We start from the raw sequence: 21,517 nt of genomic DNA on the forward strand, positions 1-21,517 counted from the left end.
TGATCTTTAACAATTAAGAACAATAACATTAAAACTGGTCCACAAGAAATTGAAGTGTCAGCAGAATACAATAAAAATTTTTCTCCCTCAGGATCCAACATGGTTGGACTCATTATCACACAGTGAGGAAATGAATCCTTCCCAAAACCAATGTGATAAGTGTAAGTCATTTCAATTGAGTTATCTTTTGTCTTAAAATTGGACAATCCTTAATAAACTCTCCTGTGACAAAACTGCAAAATCTTAAGACAGAAGTGATTATCCCTGACACAGTAATTTTTGCATACACTAAATTAGTTCAAATCACTTTATCTTCACTTTTATAAATTGAAAATAGTCAAGGGGGTGTGGTTAAAGAAGTGGAGAAGGACTCATGGTAACCTCCTCAGTTTTTCTGAGGAAAGAACACAATAATTCATCAAATTCCAATCCACATAAAAGCATCCAAGCAAGCCATAGGTCAAAGTCAGAATGTTATCTAAAACAAAGACATTTAGGACCCGTTTATTAAATTACTCAGTTACTTTTGTATTTCTTAATCATGAGTAATATGCTGCTTCATAGATTACCATGAACTTACAAGACTGAGAAGACTGTCTAAAAATTTTCACTACTAAATTAAGATTATAGTATAAATGTTAAATTGAAACTTTACCATATTCCTGAACCCACATAATGAAACAGACTAAAATAAAAGGATCCTGCCAGATCCACCCTACTACTCTACTGCAAGTGATTGATGAGAATCACTAAATGAAAGAAACACACAAAGTAATTAACATTACAGACAAGGCAAATTATTATTATTATATTCTTACAGGGGGAAAAAAGGATGATATTTCCTAATGAGGTGTGTATTTTAATTTAAATATAGCAAATTTTACACTTCTGATTAGCAGACACTTTCTCTGTCAGGACTATTCATTTTTTACTCAATCAGTTCCAGAGGGAAGACTCCAAGTGATGCAGCAAATGCAGACATGGCATCCATTACAATTAAACAGCCAGCAAATGTAAACCTCAAAACTTGTTTTTATATCACAATGACAGCATGTGGTAATGAACTTTCTGTTAAGAACTGTTAAGACCAGGAAAGGGAAAGAAATATATACTCCCAAATACTAATTACTCAGATGCTTAATACTCAACCTCTTCAAAAACCTGGAGATCAGCCAAAAAGTGTCATAAATTGTTTCACTTTGTACCAGAACCTCATTTATCAGCATTCTTACTTTCTATTTGTGCAGACGCTGTGCTTAGTATTTAGCAAAGAAATCGCTAAATACAACAGCAATGCTAATTGGATCATCCATAAACGTTTGAGATTTTTTAATAGCCCAGAATTCTCTATTAAATTCAGCTAAGGAATGTCAACAACATCTGATACAGCCCCCACAGAAGTGAAGGTGGTCCTGATCACAGGGGATAAAGGTGGTTGTGCTCCCAAGAGATGATGCAGACCCTCAGCGTTGTCCTGCCTGAAATGTGACTGCTCAGCTGAGTAAGTTGTCAGTGGCACCTACTGCTGCTCAAGCAAATACCCAATGGCTCACCTGCACCATGAACAAGTGGGGTCACCTGATGTGAGATGAGGATTCAAGGTCTGGACCAGCTGCGCTGTGCTGGGAACAGAGCTGAGCTCCCCTGGATGGGATCTGTGTGCCAGGGCACAGTCACAGCACCAGGCACCTCATTTCTGCCTTTATCTCTCCCCCCTTTCCCCTCCTCAAACCTCACCCTAGAGCTTCCACATCTTTTGGATGCAGAAATATGTTCCATTTTGACAAGCTCGCTGTCGTTACTTACAAAGAAGCAAAATTTCTCACTGCTGAGCTGCAATGACTTAAAACAACCAACTAATTAAGAAAAAAACCTGCAGCTTAAATCCCAAGAACAAAAAGCAGCAAGAAAGCAACTTCTCTCCTGCTTCCTCTATGGGGTGGTGTTCTATGCTACCAAAAAACACCGAAACATCACAGACAACAATTCATTCTACTGAAATAAACCAAACCCCAGTGACCTCATGGGGCAAAGGAGAGTTTTACTTCAAACATACACATGTAAAACTAACACCCAAAAAGTCAGCCATACATATAAATAAAATCACAATGCTTCCATGTAAAAACTGTAACTAAACATCACCTACAACTGATCTAAAATTTTTTTTTACAGTAAACACATATTTGAAAATTGCTCATTCCACCTGACACTAGTGATAATTACCAGTGAAAGTCCAGAATTTTGATCAATAGAGGAAAAAAAAAAGCCCAGAAAAAAATTTCAGAAATTTTACTAAATTATTCTGGCATCTTACAAACTCTGCAGTGCTAAGATTGCTACAAAATCCAAAACAAAAATTGAGAACATATTGTGAATGTATTTAAAGTAAGTTCTAATTGCTTTTTTTATTTTCTAGGATTATTTTCAAGACTTTACTGTATCACTTGATGCTATATGCGCAAAAATAGATAAGTTAACATTTGGAATATATTTAAGTTTTACTTACATAAACACATTTTTAAAAAAAGAATGAGTTAAAACTCATACATTTACTTTGAACTTTAATGAGCAGAACAGATATAATTTGTGCCATTAAACTTATTGAGATTCAATAAAAGCTAAAACTTGTCCTTGCCAAACAGTGAAATTAGATTTGCAAGACCTGTGTACACCTTGTTTCCCACAGTCAAACTGTCACAGCACAAAAACATTCTCCTGCATGGGGAGGTTTTGACATCCATCTCCCTGGTGAAAGTGTGCAGAAGGATCTGAAAGAGTTATTGACAATTCTTACAGTATCCCATATTCCATTAGGTAGTACAAGCAGAGAACATACCTTAACTCTGAAGGGAGATGAAGCAACAATGTTTTAAATTACTATTGACTCCACTAAATTTCCTGATAATGTCAGAAGACTGGAGTCTGGCAGGTTCATAAGAGACTCAAGATGATACAGGAATCCAATTATGCCAAGTCTATTTAGTTGTCCTGTTTGCTAAGCCAAAGGTTAACGAGAACTGCACTGAAAAAACCTCCTGTGGTATTACAAAGTATTTCTTATGCTGCATAACATGCAAATGAAAAAGTATTTTAATCAAGTCTTTCTTTAACTCCTTAATTGCAGGGGGATACCCAACAAAACAGCAAATTAAAAACTCACGATGGAAAAAGTGATCTTAAAAATTTGCCACTGAACTCAAGAGATCATCATTAATTACTAAAGTAATTATTACCAAATAGTTCTAATTTGGAAAAAAAAATGTTCAGATCACAGGAGCATAGATAGTCATTGCTATCATTAAATCTTTATAAATAGTAAGCCAGGGCCTCTAATTTTAGACAGAAATTAATTGTATTTTTGTTGGCAACACACTCCAATCTGTTTACACAGCTGACAAGTTCCAGCTCCACCAGACTCCAGCAGTGAGCTTTAAGGACTTGTCTGCTTCAGAGCAGATGACTCAACATTCACCACTTTCATTAAAGATGAAAAGGGGAAAAATTCACCTGCAACAATGTCACTTATAAAAAAAAGTCTTACAGGAGATTCATGAGTTTTACATATGTGATGCATCCTATTCAAAAGAAAAGGAGGGGGAAAATAGGTAAAAACCTAACAGCTGTGGGAAAACAGATTAAAAGTGTTGAGTTTCCAATTCTTTTTTGGGCTAATGTAAACTAATAAAATGTTAAAATGGATCCACATTTCAAAGCCTGTAATTACCACATGACACCATTCTGTTATTTCAGACCTTGCATCTATTGGCTCAGATATGCCCTTGAATACATGGACTGGGATTTACTCACCTTCCTCAAATTTACTGCTTTTGCAAACACCACCACAGACATATTTTACAAGTACAATGGAAATTCAGACAGCTTTTTCCTTTTGTTTTTCTTAAAACTGGCATAAATACTTTACCCAGAACAAAAAAAGGAGCAGTCATATTCAAACAGCAATTCTGCCGTTACAAGAAGAGAGCAGAAATGGACAGGAAAGTAATGCATGGCAGATAATGGTAATGTGTAAGAAAGTAAATTCCAAATTCATTTTCACTTTGTAGAACATTCAGGTTCAATAGAATACTTAATTTTTCTACATTTTTCTCAGGTCACCAAACCTACATACAACATAACTATATAATTATTTCACCCTTTTAGGTATTTTTTAGTCGTTTTTTCTAAAGAAAGGCAGACCTCAATGGCTGCCACTGGGAAATACTAGCAGAGGTTTGAGCATGAACTGGGTGAGCTAATGTACTGTGAAAAATACCTAGGATGTACACTCAGAGCATACATAAAAATCAGGGCTTTTTGCCTTAAATTCAATCACTCAATAGACTTCAACTTCCAAAATGCTGCACAGCTTTGCTTCAGCATTAATTGTCAACAACTCTTTCTAGAATGTCTCCTTTTTATCTGAAACATGCACTGAATCTGACACACAGCAATCATCTCCCTGAGCTCCAGCCATCCCAACCTTGAGCATTTGTATCTTCCAGGACAAAACTCTGAATGTGTGTAACATCAAGGTATTGCACATGAGGCAGTAAATGCCTCTGAGTGATTCCAATCAAAAATCCATGTAAAACCAGCCACTTTTAGGAAGGAATGAGATGGGAAGCAAAGGAACTCACCGAGTCATCCGTGGCAGAAGAAGGCCAACCCTCCCACAGCTGGTGTCGGACAGGGATACTGGTCAGGTCATACACATTCCGCTTGACCTGGAAGAAAGATAAAAATAAATCAGAACTTGCTCTAAAAAAGGCAGCCAAATGACATTGTTTTCATCACAGCCCCAAGCTTTCTATTTTTTCTGGTTATTGGAAAATCTGTTCCTTCAACGCTCCTAGATTCAGATGTGGTCAGCAGGTTATACAGCCAAAAGCAACTGAAGAAATGTGCTGAAGAAAAATGAATTAAAATCTAAAAATTACCATTCAAAGTGATTCCTTATTAATCCAGCATTTTAAATGTGAAAAAAAATCATAAGAGAAAATTGCCAAGTAAAAAGTATTATAAAGTAATGAAAAAAAGTTAAGGGAAGCAGAAGGCAATAGCAAAAATTCTGCTGCATGTTTTGCTAATAAATTTTCCCCTGAAAACACTGGGTGAAAATCGTATCAAATGTTGTAGTGAGCAACAGTGGCTTTCCATAGGAACCACAGAATGGTCTGGGTTGGAAGAAACCTTAAAGATCCTCCCATTCCGACCCCCTGCCCTGGGCAGAGACACTTTCCACTACATCAGGTTGCTCAGAGCCGCATCCAAAATAATTTATTAAGTTTGCCTTTCATAAAATTGGGAACATATGGTCCATGGTCCATCCCCAATACATGAGAATACATTTGCAAAGGTCTAGACAGATCCAAACAACCTCCACTGCACTCAGGAAAACATTCTCAAAGAGATAAAACTAAGGGTTGATACTTTAAAATAATATTTTCTATGACCACTCTCTCAGCAAAATATCTGAGCAAGTCATAAGTTCTGCATCCTAATCTTGGATCTGAGAGGGCTGCATATTCCAATACTAACAAACACAAGAACTCATTAAAACAAAAGATATTAAGGCAGATGGATAATATTTGACTTAAAGGAAATTACAAGGCTACTCCAAAAACTGCCCTTTGATGCCTTCTTTAGATTTTCACTTGCTCACTTGTCAACAGGAAACAAACAGCAATTAATCATGTTCTAACTTCTGCTATGAGAATTACTAAAAGTTCCATGAACTCAAAAAACTTAAATTTATTATATTATAGCTGTCAGCAGGAGAAGATCTTGAGCTAGCACCTTGCCTATAATCTAGTGCACTTACCCTGCGTTGATAACGTTTTCTGAACAGAAAAATAGTTTGCAATAATGAGGAAAAAAAAAGCTAAAAATTGCCAAAATAGAAAATGCTAACATAATCCATTTAAAGGTTTTATATTGCAGAAATGAATGAAAGAATATTCTACACTACCATTCTTAGGAAGATAATAGAGTAAGAGAGGAATTTTATATCATTTGATCCTACCTATTAATCAGTACTTGACATATCTTCAGCACTGCAGCATCACTGAGGTTTGACTCCATGGTAAAGTAATATAAACATATGGAAAGTACATAGGCTATCTCTAAAATTTGTAATTTATTTTTAGTACAGGATCTACATGAAACATCTGTCAAGAGATTTTAATCTAAAAATATTTTTGCATAATGAAATAGCACCAAAATTCTTTTTCTGTATCACCTTTAGAGATAAATGCTCCATGGAACCTCTCTCTTAAATTCTGTACAACAATAAATGATGAAGAATCCGTGTGCAGGGATTTGCAAACATAGTCTTCCTCACAAATGTTGATTTGGGCCACATTCTTCAAAAGATTCTTAATGGCACAGCCACAAGGTTGCCAACAAATACCCAGAACTGAGAGAATCCAGGGCATATTGAGATCCAGCACAAAGTACAGTGCCCTTATTATATTTTCAGACCTTCCCTTCAATTATGGTTGCTCTTTCCCATTATTTTTCATACTAGCAGTTATTTCATGCTAATAAAGTGCCCCTTAGGAAAAACTGTGAAGCACTGTCTCACATTTCTGGACTCAATACATGGGTTGTGCAGATAATAATTTCCACTGTATCAGTTTAAAGCTTTCTGAATAAAAATATTCTGCACACATGAGTGGGAAAGAAGAGCTTCAACTTATTCTCCAAGAGTAAGACATAATACTTACAACTCTTGAGTCTGTATCTCACTAAGGAATGAGACCATGTGGGTTTCTTACTTGGACATTTCAGTATCAGAACAAGCTGAGCTTGGATTTTCAACTTAGCTTTGTATTCACTGTATCTTTTAGAATCATTAAGATATCTCTCCATTTTTTTCCTATAACTGGTAAATTACATGTACAGATGATAACCTTTATGTTAATATTGGTTTTGTTCAGGAGGTTTTGCAGGGAAACTGACCTGGGAACTATGCTTCATTTTTTTAAAAAAATTAAAACTATATTTTAACTAAAAAAAAATGAAAGAACAGCAAGTCTTTAAGACACAAAATACTGAAGTATCTATTAGCAATTCAAGTGGATTTCATTTTAGTGCTTCCTCATAGTGTCCTTGATGGCTTTGTAAAGAAATATTGCGTCATACTGACCCCACAACAACCCAAAATGTAACAATCCTGATCTATGTGTGATCATGAGGACACAGTTCTTGGTGGCTTAGTTTTCCTGCATTAAAAACCAGGATAAACTGTCCTGTGAAATATTTATTTTCCAGCTAAACACCAGAAATAATATTATTTTCACAATATAAAACTCCAAAGTGCGCTACTTTTAAACAAGTGAAACTTATTTACAGAAACACGGGATCAATAGGACTACATAATATTGTTTTCAAAAAGCCTTCAGAAGTAAAAATAAATAACTCGGAAGTCACATTCCTCAAATTCCCTTTTAATTCCAAAGTACAACAGAAAGGCATTATGAAAAAAACAGTATTTCCCTTCTTTCATTAACTCATCTGTAACTGCACTGAATTCAATAACATTCCTCTGCTATTCTAAGCTTGAAAGGCATGCTCGGGGTAAAGTGTTATGTTGGTATAAAGCACAATGCCAGACTGATGTGCTGGACAAAAGTGATCAAAGTTGAAGTAATTTTAGCCAACGCACAAGTATTCTGCTGCATTATTCTACCACAATGACATCTGTTGAGCAACTCGTCGCAGAATAAACCAGTTGTTACAGGCAGGGCTGGCTGGGTAGGGGACCATGTAAGACTGATTAGAGTAATGTTTGATTAAACAAACTGCTTGAGTTAAGATCATAACTGGATTTGGAATTCATGCCAAAGCAGTGCTCTTTCAAACAACAAGCCACAATCAATTACTGAAGATAAAATAAGCTTGCTTTTAAATGACGATTTGATTTTTGGTTTCTTTGATATTTAGAAGACTATTACGAAAGCAGATTGCAAAATGTTTTAGAGATTAGAATGTTTACTAATTGAGTATAGTAAAGCCCTTTCTTCATTTACTGACTTATTTTCAGTTTAGAGTGAAAAAATCCACGAGGAGGAAAATGTTGTAAAGATTCATATAAAGCAGAACTGTGAACTGCTCCTTCACTGGACCAATAAAAACCTACAGGCACACACTTCACACAACTGGAAAAAGTTAGCACAGTAAATGGACAAAGTCTGTGTTGAGGATTTTACTTAAAAATTCACTTGGCATTGAGAGGAGGACAGAAATCCTTATTGTGTGAAGCAAACTCTAAACCGCAGTGCCATCCACTGAGCTACATTTATTGGCAAACTTTTTGGTCCCACACTTTTGATCAGTTTGAAATACGAATTGGTGGCATTGTCTTTGTGCAGCCCAGAATGTCTTTTCATAATGTTCAGATGCCATGGTGACTGGCACATTACTATGGCAGCCACCCTTCAGATCATCATCTCCAGAATATAAGAGATCATTTAAAAACAAATTAAAAGCACATCTATTTTGTTTCACTACTCAGCTGTAAACAGTATCAATACAACCATTTAAACAGAAAAAAGAAAAAAATAGCCCATATATTTCAGATGCAGTCTTACTTGGAAAATTATGTTTAATTCCTGCATAATGCCCTGCCTTGCATTTATACATTGATGCTGGAAATCCATGTGAAGTTTTACCTTCAGCTCATTTTCACCGGTTTTAGAAGGGAGTTAAAATATTTAACAACTTCTAATATTTTAAGAAAACTCATACGTCAAAGTAGCCAACACACTCAGGAAACTTCCCAGATAGAGGCAGTGTGTTACCTTCCTACCTTTCACTAGTTTCTTTAAATAGGTGAAAAGGTTGCTTTGAAAGCAAGGTTAAACACAAAAGATACACTTTTGTTTGCAGATACGGTGCAAACCCAACATTCAAAGTCCTGCCACATATTAGTAAGAATAAAGTGAAGCAAAAGGTACCACAGAGCAAAAAGTCTGTACCAGGTACTGTGAACAACCTCCTGGTGATTGCACTTAGCAGGAATAAGAAGCTATTTTCTCATCTCTGAATCAGAAAAATCTAAAATTTACCTCAAAAAACAAAGCTCTAACGCTTACTAAATGATTAAAAAAATTAAATTTATGCTGAATCATTGAAGAACTGTCATGCCTGAATCTGTATCTTTGAATCACAACAAATCACAACAAAGTTTAACAGTAGTTTCCCTCAGGCTGTTTTCCGCTTATGCAGGTACAAAGTTAAGTGAAATAATGTACATAATGAACTTTTGTTAGTCTTATTATTAAATATAATTTATGCAAAGCTGTAAATTGGCTGAGATGCTAAAGACTGTTCCAGGCACATAGGCAGCATGAAAGACAGTGCAAAAATGAGTGCATGAAAGGCAGACAAAAGGAGCAATAAAGTCAGAGGACTGTGAGGAATGTGGAATGTGAGTTGGGGGATGCAGGGAAATGAGATCAGATGCAGACAGTCCAAGGTTGCATGAGGCACTGATGGTACAGCAGAAATCTTGACTTTGACATTGTAAGACACAAGAAGTCAAGACAAGTAATCAAAGTTGTTAGCAATGATATGGATGGGGCAGTGCCAGGAAGAACTCCAAAGTCAGCAGAAGCATTTTGGTGAAGAAAGATGGAAAGAAAGGAGGCAAACCCAGCTAAAGTGACAGGCTTAATGATTATAAAGATTATAGGTGAAAGCTTTTAACATATCTGCCAGCCAAATTCCAACAGATAGCAAAGAGCACTGGGAATCTGGCAGGAGTAGATGGGAAGCACGGCAGAATCCAGCACAGAGAAGCATCAAAGGTGATATTATGGTGAATTTGAAAAAGATAATGATGTTATCAACACGTATGAGGAAAAAGATCAGTAGATAAAAGGGTGATTTCAGTTGATTTTTAGTGGACTAACAATAATTATTAAAAATACAGAGATGCAAAACTAGAGAGAAGGAATTTCTGAATAAGCACCTCTGCCACCACCTATTGCAATATATTTGGTCCACAGTAAGAGAAAACCACAAGACACAAACTGAAGAAGTTAGGAGGGAAAATAACAAACCAAAACAAGAAATCCATATTTAAGGTATTCTCTTAGCAGAGAAAAAGGATTTTGCATTTTATCAGGAAAAGGATATCATGAGCCAGAGGAGAAACTGCATTTCCTCAAAAATAAGAAATTTTTAGGCAGCTACCCACAGGGAGGATATATTCACATACAGTAATGTAATGCACTGTATATGCCACCACTAACACCCAAAGCAGAACTTCAGGTTACTTTACCCAAGACTCATTTAAGAAAGGTTCTAAGTCTGCTCCACTCACAATTTTGCTTGTGTTCTTATATTTTCAACACAAAATACAATAAAATACATTAAAACCTTTCCTTAAAAGGCCATTTAAAGAAAAAAAAATAATTTTAGTCTAAGTTTTACTTTGGAAATAATAGTGCAATTCTAAAGGCATCAAATGATAACCTGCCTTTCCTTCTAGCAGCTGACTGAAGTTTAAATTACAGAATGCTTCCAATTAATGAATTAAGATGTCAGGATTGGGGAATTTTTAAATAACAGCATCTGCTTCTTGCAGATTTTATACCAGAAACTCTCTAAGGAAGACTCAGTATGCTACTTACATTTACACATATTCAATTCACTCTGTTGTAATCTAAAGGAAAAAATACATTTCCAATGTAAATATTTAAAATCTATACTGAATGCAAAAGAAAACCTCACCTGCCCAAGCCTATCAGCCAAAAGTCAGTCATGATTCAGCACTTTTATAAAATGTGCAGGAACTTCACTGTGTGTTTTACTAAAATACATTCTCTAATTAATTTTTCATTCCATATCTCTTCCTTTAAATTACTATTTTTGCTTTTAACATTGCTGAAAATATTCAGGTCTGTATTTATTAAGTTTTTCCACTTAGTAGGCTAAAGCTTTGAAATCATGCTTCTTGTTTAATGCAGAACAGAATTGCATTCTATTCTAATATAACTGATTTTAATTCAATGTCTAAAATACATTACTTGCTTATTCTATTATGACTAGTAAAACTGAAACAAATAAAAGCACCTAAACATACATAGCTCATGAAAGTAGGATTCTCTTTCCTCTCAGGACTGTTTCATTTTGTAATTAAAAGCAAAATGCAATTTCAGGCCTTCCCAAAGGGCCCTGAGAGGATCTGAATGTCCATTGTACATCAGCCACATAAAAAGCAGAATTCATCAGTGAGTTACAACACACACACACACAACTAATAGAAAATTTTATGCCAGGTTTTTGTGTACCATTTTCCTAAAATTAAATAAATAATAATTAATTTGTCATTATAATTAATAATTAATTAAATATTTCATGGACAGAAATGCAGTGTTTGAACAGTGTTTGAACCCAAATAAACCCAGTTTAAACTCTGTCAAAAATGGGTTGTACTGTACTGCAGCACTCAATACTGGGCCAGTATCTTCATTAAAAGCTTGGAGAAATTGTTCAAATTAGCTCAGATCTGGAAAATAATGTACAATTTTTGGTGACATTTTGCTGATAAGAGCTCAAACCAAGATTATATAATATTAAAGACAGAGCAAATGTATTTTTTGATATTTCCAATTCTTTCAGTATTTAGAAGAGAGTTTGAAGTGCATGAATTTTGCCTCTCTTTGTCGAAAAGGTGGAGTAAGAACTTAATGTATCTAGGGATTAAATGAATATTTTAATATAAACATTACATTGAGTTTGAGAGATGAGGCAAGGAAAAACTGGTAACTGCTTTGACAGATTAAGGTAAGTAAATGTAAAGTCAATGTGTTACTTGGCTATTATGTATTTTAAAATGGGAGAGGGAGGAAAACTTTCAGGAGAAAGAATCTGTAAGCAGACAGTAACCTTAATAGAGAGATGATTCACCAAAGCAGTTTATAAAAGCATCTCATTTAGGAAAATAAGGCACTAAATATGAGGAACTAGCACCACTTCCAGAAAGACGTGGATTTTTTACTCCCTAGTCAAGCTCTGACAGACTCATTCCCTCAGATTTACATACATCATGTGCCATCAAACAAAATCCAAAATAACCCGAATTAATTCCATTTCATTCATATAAATTCTTGATGACTACAGCTACTCCAAATAGCTTTTTTGAAATAGTACTAGCAAACTTTAAATGTCCTAAATTCAGAAAATAAACTGGTTTTTCCTGAGCTAGCTGGCTGTGCTCTGTCCTGTTGTTCTACAGCTGTGACTTTCCATGACATCACCTACTCACTTCACAGCCCCATTGGGCAACTGGAAAACTTATTCAAATAATTTTTGAAATTTTTGTCAACCAGGAGTTATCAGAAGTTCATCCAGTTTGGGAATGACCAGGTTATTTAAAAATTAATTAAGTGTAACAACATTTTATAAGTTGGTTTTTTTAATATATTTTATAAGTTTTTGCAAAGAAGTGTTTGGCAGTTTCCTTTCAGCAATAGAAGTAATGTTGTGAATTAATTATTTTCATAGATTTCACAATTATTCATACTTCATTATCCTCTATTTCATTAATTTGAGCTCATAGTTTACATCTCTTTTAAACCAACCCTTCTTGGATGTAATTTGACCTTTTCTAATGGATCTGTGCCAAGTGTGTATCTCACCATTACAGCCTACAATAAAATGGCTCATTAGGTAATACTAGTATAACTTTGGTTAAAACCTGCAAATTTTGGAACAGAAAATAAAAGCAAGGCTACAGCAAAATTCTACTGAATCTTCTGATGTGTGAACTTCTGATTGCCTCATGTAATACATATACATGTGTGTGTGTGTGTGTGTGTGTGTATATATAAACATGTATATATGTATACACACAGACAGACACACAACAATCTGAAAAGATGGGTGTCCCAAGCACACCAAATGTCCTCATATACTTAGCAAGATATTTTTCCAACCTCAGCTTCCTGTCCAGACAATTTTGAGAATTCATCTGAGCTCTCTTCAAGGTACTTTTTGCCACTGCCTTGAATCAGCCTTTTCATGGGCTGCAGCATGTGGCAAATGTTAAGTACATTCACAATATTGTACTATACACCATATTAAAATTATATATATAGCTGTCTGGCTATCTTTAAAATGTGGGTTTAGATCTCAATGCCTCAGTTTTCTGACAGCATATATGCATGTTTTAATTCTGTAAAATAAAGAAACCTTCTTGATGATATCCATCTTTAAATCCTTAAAATCAGCTATCCTTCTAAACCAGCATTTTTGCTAAATGCAAAGTACAATCTTCTAAAGCTGATGCTGAAGTTCCTGGATGCTGCTATATGGCCTGCACTGTGCAAAGGTTCAGCTCACATAATTATTATTATTCATTGCTTGTAGTGCCTAGGAGACCTAATTGTGATAATCCCCTCTGAACTTTAAACTGCATGACCCTTTGATTTTTTTAATAGAAGGTTAAAAGAAGAAACAAATTCCTATAGAAGGAGAAGGGAAAACACATTCTTAAGAAATTGGGGCAAGAGACATGAGTATTTTTAAAAAAATTTAGCAGCACACAAGCATGAGGTTGAAATGGGGTATGAAAGAATTAAGAGTGTGAGCTAGCTGTGACATTAGAGATTGAAAGGAAGATGTGATTAGGGTTAAAAGAGATCAAACAACAAAGACTTACTGCCAAAACAATTTTACAAATTTATTTGAAAACGCCTTAAACACTTCTACTAACAAAATAAAACTGCTGATAATATCTGAAGTTTGTTTGTTTGCTTGTTTGATTGACTGACATGCATTGACACAGAAAAGATACATTTTGAAGTCCTAGCTTGTTTTTCCATTCATTAGGAATGGTCATTTTACAAAACAGCACTTATTAGCTACCTAAATGACCCAGCACTGCTCCATGGAAACTTTTAACTCACCTCTCTGCACATTGGGAAAGGCAAAAGGCAACTGCTCCTCAGGCATCCATTACCAGATCCCCAGCAACAGGCAAATACTCTTTTGGCAAAACATTCAGTTGCAATATGAAAGGTACATAGTTTCTAATATTTTTACCCCCAAGGTCCCAATTCCAGTTGATTTTATGTCCTGAAAGGTTGAGAGATTGCCAAATACCTTGATATTTACTGATCACAAAGTAAAGTATGTGCCAAGAGCATTAACTTTGATCCAAGCTATTCAAAATTGGTATGAAAACACAATTTCAACTATTAAATACATATTTTGTCCATCCCAACACTTCTCAGACTTACCAGAAGACAATGACACTACTGGGTAATGGTAAAATATGAGCTAAAGCAGGGAAGTAAGAAAATATCTCCATGCCTGTTACATAGGCTTGGTCCCACCTTGTCTACATCAATTGTGACCATATTCAGTTATAGCACAGTGACTCTCATGGATATAGTCAGGCTCCCACTCATAAGGACATGAAAGATTATTTCTAGGGTCTGAATCATCACTGGAAATAAAAGAGAAAGTCGATGTGACTCTTGCAGTGGAAAGAAAATCTGTTACATTTTCACAGCTGTCATGCTCAAGACAAAAGATAAATTTAGACAAATTTATTTCTAGTCAAATACCCTTATCTTCATTTAAAAGAGTAACTGGTCTGCAACACCCCAAGCATAATAAATATATAAATTTGGTCACTTCCCTACCTGGAAATATACAGGGGTTTCAAAAGTAATCACTCAAACCAATAAATGGTAAAACAAATGGTCATTTTAGGAACTAATAATAAGAAGAATGGAAGTTAAAGGTCCAGTTCTTACTGCATTTAATCATAGTACAGAGCACCATTTAGATACATATAGGGGAAAGGAGGAAAAACCAAAACCCAGCCAAAAAACTCCCATTTAAAAGTTTCTTTTCACTTTGGTTCAAAGAGAAAAGGAACTCTACTACCTCCCACAAATCTCAGATTATGACTCCAAGAAATACACTCCTGAACACATTTCACTTATTAACAGAATCTTCCTCTGCTCCTACCCAGTTACATTTCAAAATAGAAACTGATTCAGTTTCAGTCTTAAAAGATACATAAACCAAAATTTGCTTTGGAGCAATCCCTGTTTTAAATGATAAGCCTACCAATTTTGGTGTAAGAAAGAGAATACCACAAAATCAGTATTTTCTCATCTGTTTTTACTTGTTCTCTAGACAATTGATAAAAAAATTTTTTGGGAAAGACCAATATTTTTTTGCTCCTAGAGACAACATAAAATCTCTTACAAATTTCTGTCAACGGCCAATAATGGAAAAGCATTTACAAATTTGCACATTATATGAAAAATAGTTCAACGTATTAACTTTGTGAAGCAAAGCACCACAGTCACAGGGAGTTGGGAAGCACTTTCACTTAAAGAAATTCTCCAATACCTCTAAATTCAGTGTTTTACTGCTCCCTTCCCTCCACTTTTACACTTAAAGGTCACAGCAAACCTGCTGCTTAGTAAGGAGAAATGGGCAGACTCACTCTGCAGCCCCTTTATTCCTAGGGCAGGACACAAGGTGCATCTAAAAAGGAAGATGAGCCACAGATATAAAAGGTCTTGTGCGTTGCATTAATTTCCCAAAGCAAAAATTAAGTGCAACCTACATTTTCTCTGAAGACTCTCTAGTATTATTACCACAAAAAGAGAAAATGGGTGATCCAGAAATCCATCAGTAACTCAAGTGCTGACTTGCTTGGTTCACTTCTGTTGTTGGTATCAGGTATTTGACAGATTTTATGTGAAAGCTCTGTAGGAAGTCAGCTCTAAAGTAAACTGTGACATCTTTTCTCAGTCACTCTATGAACTTAATAAATTCTTTGATGTGGTTGTATTTGAATTGGTATTCTATTCTGTTATTCTGAATTCAAGTTAAACTATAAAACAATGTTCATTGAGCTGTCAGTCAAATTTCTACTAACAAAAACATTTTTGGGTACTTCCTCCATTTCATCATTGTGTCTACCAAATCAAAACTTCTTTATGGGTTTTTATATTGACAATATACAGAAGTAATAGGAAATTGATTTCTGCTTTAACAATGGAAAATAATTGCAGCCAAACCTCAGAGTGGGTTTTAAGAATATCAACACACACATATTAATTACAAATACAGTTACTAATATTGCTACATTTAAGGTATATGCATGTAAGGTGCCTGATTATACTTTTAACAAGCAGCTCTCCTATATACATATACATTTTTAGAAAGAGAATTCAGTCTATTTAACAATTCACTAACAAAGCTATTCCTTAGCTCATCCCTGCCATAACCTGCTCTATTCAGAAACATATGGGAAAAGACATTAAATAACCAGTGAAAACCATGGACTTCTGGTATTAGTGCTACACATTGCATACCCCTATTCATTATTCCACCTCCCTTGTTTAATCTATCATTAAGACTCAGTGACCCTACACTAAATTTAAAGCAGATCCTTCCTTCCTCCCATGCCTAAATTCACATACTTTTCTAGTTGGGGATGCCCTCAAGTATTAGCCACTCTACAGGGTTTCTCTAATCTCAGCTCTGAACTATGTTGTGCTATAGAAGCAAGAAATTGCTGGTTTACATCTTTAACTATGGAATCTTCCACCCAAAAAATCCCCTCCTTTACTTAATAAGATAGAGGAAAATCTTTCATGTAGAACGCATTTAACATGTTTAAAAATTATATATTTTCCTCTATATGATGTAGGATAAAAGTTATAAAGTATATTATTTTAAAGCACTGCTTCTTTGAACTTGTGTCCCAAACATAATTTCATTGCAAACAATTTTAAGGCTTTCAAAAGTTTCTTGCCACATCGTAGAAAACCTAGATCTTTATTTGTATTCAAAGTCAATATGAAACAGGTTTCTAATAAACAAATTTAAAAAAAAAAAATAAAGCAAGAAGATGACTGAATATCAGGTACCAGACTTGCTTTTGTATTTTAATATAGGAACTAAAAACATACAAAAATATTAATACCCCCACCTCTCTCTTTTAACTGCCAGTTTCCAGTGTAGCAGTAATGACAATACAGGTGAAAACATGAGTTTTCTGAATAAGAGTCAAGAATCTTTATTGTTGCCATCTATAGTATTTGCCAACTACAGCCCTGCCTTCCCCTTCCACAATAAGGTGAACATTGATCTGCACCAGGATTTTAAAAAGTTAAAGACACTAAAACTGTTAGTGAAGAAGAGATGAAATTCCATTGAGTCAACAAAATGGATCAGGCAAAGGTACAATTCAAATATAGATTTTTATGTCCACCCAAAGAAGCCATACAAATTTGTTTTGGTTTCATGAGTAATAATGCTTCTAGTGTATTTAAAAATTAACCACATTTCCTCAAAAAACAGGATTAAGTTGAAAAATGCAGCTGCAACCTGGTCAAAAAGCCCAATCTGCATTCTCCATGGCTCTTCTTTCTTTAAGTCTTTTCCCCAAACAAGTCAGTACTTGAACAAGTATATGTGAGTCATAAGTACTTGTAGAATACAAAAAGTTGATGGGAAAAGTAATTTAGTAATGTTCAAATTGTCAGGTTATCAGATAACAGAAAAATATTAGCAACAATTAAAATAAACACACTAAGCCAAGAGCAACACTAGAAAACCTGAAGTCTAAGCCCTACACAGGTGCAGACTGGGGAAGATGAAGAGAAAGTGTTGCTGGAGAATGAAAATAAATGAACTCTAGAGATCAATTTGAAGACAAAAATTATCTGGAAGCCTCTCAAGTGAGGAACTTTTCTTGACAAACAGAAAGACTTTTACAAAGAAAAGAAATGCTGCTAAGGTCCTGCTCCTGCAACCTCTGGTTCAGGTGTTTTTCCTGAACTGAACTGACTTCCAGAGCTGGACTGCCTAAATTAAAAATATAAGTAGTCTACAACACTGAAATCACATTTACTTTAGAATTCCAAAATATAAAAACTGCATTCTCTTGTTCCTCTAAGATGAGTGAACAGCTGAATCTCCCTCAATGCAATGAGTTTATTCTGTATCTCCAACAGCAGCCACCTTCATGAATGGCCTGGTCTGAGTGACCCAGAAACACACAAAGATGTTTCCTGATGGAGGAGTCAGTATTTCTTGAATATACAACTATGCAATTCTTGAATATACAACAATGCAATTTCATTAGTGTTTGACCAAAACACTACAGGTTTTGGTCTTCTGCAGATTCCAGGCTTTACAATGCTCACCATTCTTTTGCTGCAGAACAACAACAGAAAACTTAATGATCACTCCAGAAAATGAGCTAATATAAAGCTATTCTGACCATTTTCACTATTCTATTGTGTAAACTTGTCATCTCACTGAAATGGAAAGACTTGAATAAAGGTTAACTTAATTAATTAAGCATACGTATTATTTTCTCCACACTTTTCAGTCTTGGCTTGACATGCAATTCTATATCTATTAAATAAGCACTGAACACTATTCCATTTAATGAAAAAAAACCCTTAAATTACAGATTAGTGCATCTCAGCAACTCATTTTCCCCAAAACACCTCCAATACCGCACAGAATTAACAAAGTCTCCATCAGAATTCCTTTATCAAAAATAAAACTAGAAACTATGTATTACAAAACAAGATTCACAGATAAAAAAATATTAAGATCTGAGAAGATCTATTCAGCCTAAATTAACACATTTCTATAAATCAAAGCAAAATTCATCCTCACATTCATTCCTGTTACAGAATTGTCACCTCAATAGCCAATAAAAAGAAAGAACTAATGAGGTATTTCAGTATCTCCTAAAGAAATATTTTCATCTCTGTTTTCCTTTTAAGTGCTTGAAAGGAAAAGAGTAATGAATTGCTCCTGCACAGTCTTTTCATTATTCTGTTATTGCAACAAGAAAGTTACACCAAGTCTTTATTTTTCACATAATCCAAGATATTTTTTGTCTCACCACAACAATGACAAAGAAAGCAGACCAGGAAGGACATTTATTTATCAGCACCAGTAAGGTGCTGCTTGAGGCAGCTAATGTCCCTGTTCCTATTAATGTCTAACAGGATGATATGACAGATTTATTGGGTAACTAAGTGATGTATATCTAAGAGCTCTGCACAAATATCCAGACAAAAATCCAATATACCTTGGAAATAAGTTTCCACAACAGGAAACAAGGTCCTAAACTTCTACCAAAAACCAGGTAATTCAGCTGTATCCTGTGGAGTTTCCAGGACTACTTCTCCCCATTAGGATGAACATCCCCTACTGGAGACAAGCAAGCATCCTCTAGCCTTGAAAGCATCCACATTCACCAATGAGACCATGGATTTGAGATGGGCAGGACAAATCTGTTAAAGTCCAGCAATAACAAGCTGGAAACTTGAAGAAAGGACTGAGATTCTACCTGCACAGAGAGTATGCCCTGGACCTAAAGGGCATCAGAAAAGGCTCAGAAAGCTTTGTATGTATCCAGTCACAGGGAAGGCAGGACTCATGACAATAAAGTTGGTGAATTTACGTTACAGCCTTGTGCTTTTAAGTAACACATGCAAGAACAACAGTCCTCAATAAGAACCAAAAAAGTTGAGTTACAATGTACACATACAGGAATCTGACATAAAATGACTCCTCCAGCAGCAAAACCGGCTCAGTAACCTTAAAACTCTCCACACAAATGCAAAAATAAAGGCTTTTGGAGACTCTGGTTTAAAGATAAGTATCACCATTTTGTATTGATTTTGAATATTTCAAATAGTTTCAGTAAAATCCTCTTCCCTTGAAATAAGAGGCTATTACTTTAGCCCAATGGATTAGAAGTCCCAGCAAAGGTTTGACTGCAGATATGAAAATGAATTCCTGAAAAGCAGCAGGAAAACAAATGGCAGGGATGGCAGGAAGCCAACAAAAAGCTAGGAGCTGCTGGTCGTGGTGTCACAATGCCAGGCATCTTAAATTGTAATTCCAGACCAGGAGAAATGGGTGTAACCCATCACCAAAGCTATGGAGAAAATGGAGAGATGAGATTGGAAGGGAAATAAGTCACTCCTTTCCAAAATTTTCACTACCATTTGAAAGTATGGACTGAGAGATCAGCTATTACATGGAAGTTCTACTATGTGGCTTTGGCAGTGATGATAACCAAGGACTCTGACATGATTTGCAAGGCAGCTGTGGAAGCAGGAAGACATTCAAAGACATCTGCAGTTAGCTCTGCCACACATCTCTGAGCTTGCTGTAGACTCTGAAAGCATGGAACCAATCCATGCCTGAAGAAAAACCCTCAGCTACTCACTGAAATTCAGAAGTTCTGTTTGTAAGTGATGAAAAAAAGATCCTGTTTCTAGATTTTGGTATGCAGGCAATGTCAGAAAAACACAAAGCTTCTGGTTTTACCACCACCTCTTTGAGACTGATATTCCAGATCTGATCCTTGGAAAAAGGTCATTAAAAGACTAGAATCTGGGATGGAGATTTTGAGGATATGCTAAAGTCACATTATCTTATAAATGCTTACAACTCCATATGAGACATTAACCTTGGGAAAGATGAAAAATTAACCTGTAAGAAACGTGCAATACCATCCAAATGAACAAGATGAACAATAGAAATTACAACCTTATGCTTCTGTTTTTCAGTATCTGTCTTAGATTCAGAAGATCTTAAGACATTATTACTGAGTAGGGATAGAGGAGGATAGAAAAGCACATTTCAGAATAAAAACTGTGTAGAAATACTTGCAAATTAAACGCCTCTTTTTACTTTCATCAGAGCTTTCCTTTCAAAAAAGAATCAATAAAGCTTCAGAAGAGTAAACCATGTGCAGTTTGTTCTTCCTGCATCAGCATCAGTGCCAATTAAATTCTGAACCCTAAATCTTTATTGTTTCCTATTAGCTGCTAACTAGAAGGAACACTGTGATTTTCTGAGATCCCAGGCTGAGACTTGCCAGAGCAGCAGTTAGAAAAAAAAATGATCTTGTTTTGACTTGTCTGCTGGGTAAACTTGACATTGAAGCTACATGGTGGAAAATAAATACATAATACCAAGATGTTAATTTTACAGCAACACTTAACTCTTGTGACCACAATTAACACTCAGGGTGGGGAAAAAAAAAAGCCATTGACAGGTCTGCCTGGCTCCTGCTTCTGCACTGCTTCCCAGGCTCCCTCTCTGAGCAGTGGCTCAGCTCCTGCTGACCCCAGGGGCTGCTTCAAAGCAGCACCAGGGGAGGCAGAGGGGAGCAGGATGACAGGGAGTTAAATGCAGCTGTAAAATGACTTTGACTCCCAGCTAGGATCCAAAAGAGGAGTCTAAGAGCAAATGGTTGTTGAGAACAGCTCATCCTCTCCTCCTCCCTCTCCCACCCCAAGCTCTGGGAACACCTCTAAAGGAGAGCAGGACATGAGTTCCAGAGGTTTTGTGGGAATTACATCCTATTTCTGAGGCAGAATTGGTCTTTGAATTATGATGCTACATGGTCTTCATTTTTTATAAAATGATGAAAAAGGGTGCATTTTGGGAATCAAGCTATATTTGCTCTGCTCCAAACACCTCACTCCACTCG

General features: G+C 35.6%; 1 protein-coding gene across 1 annotated transcript in view; it reads right to left on the reverse strand.

The window, feature by feature from the left end:
• FAF1 (Fas associated factor 1) overlaps positions 1-21,517 on the reverse strand; it is a 148,881-nt gene that overhangs the window by 66,865 nt on the left and 60,499 nt on the right. Inside the window, 1 exon segment of the mRNA XM_079314543.1 lies at positions 4,638-4,724. Within this exon segment, the coding sequence (XP_079170669.1) occupies positions 4,638-4,724 (87 nt within the window).

The sequence above is a fragment of the Erithacus rubecula genome (assembly GCF_903797595.1).
Source record: "Erithacus rubecula genome assembly, chromosome: 10".
NCBI lineage: Eukaryota > Metazoa > Chordata > Aves > Passeriformes > Muscicapidae > Erithacus > Erithacus rubecula.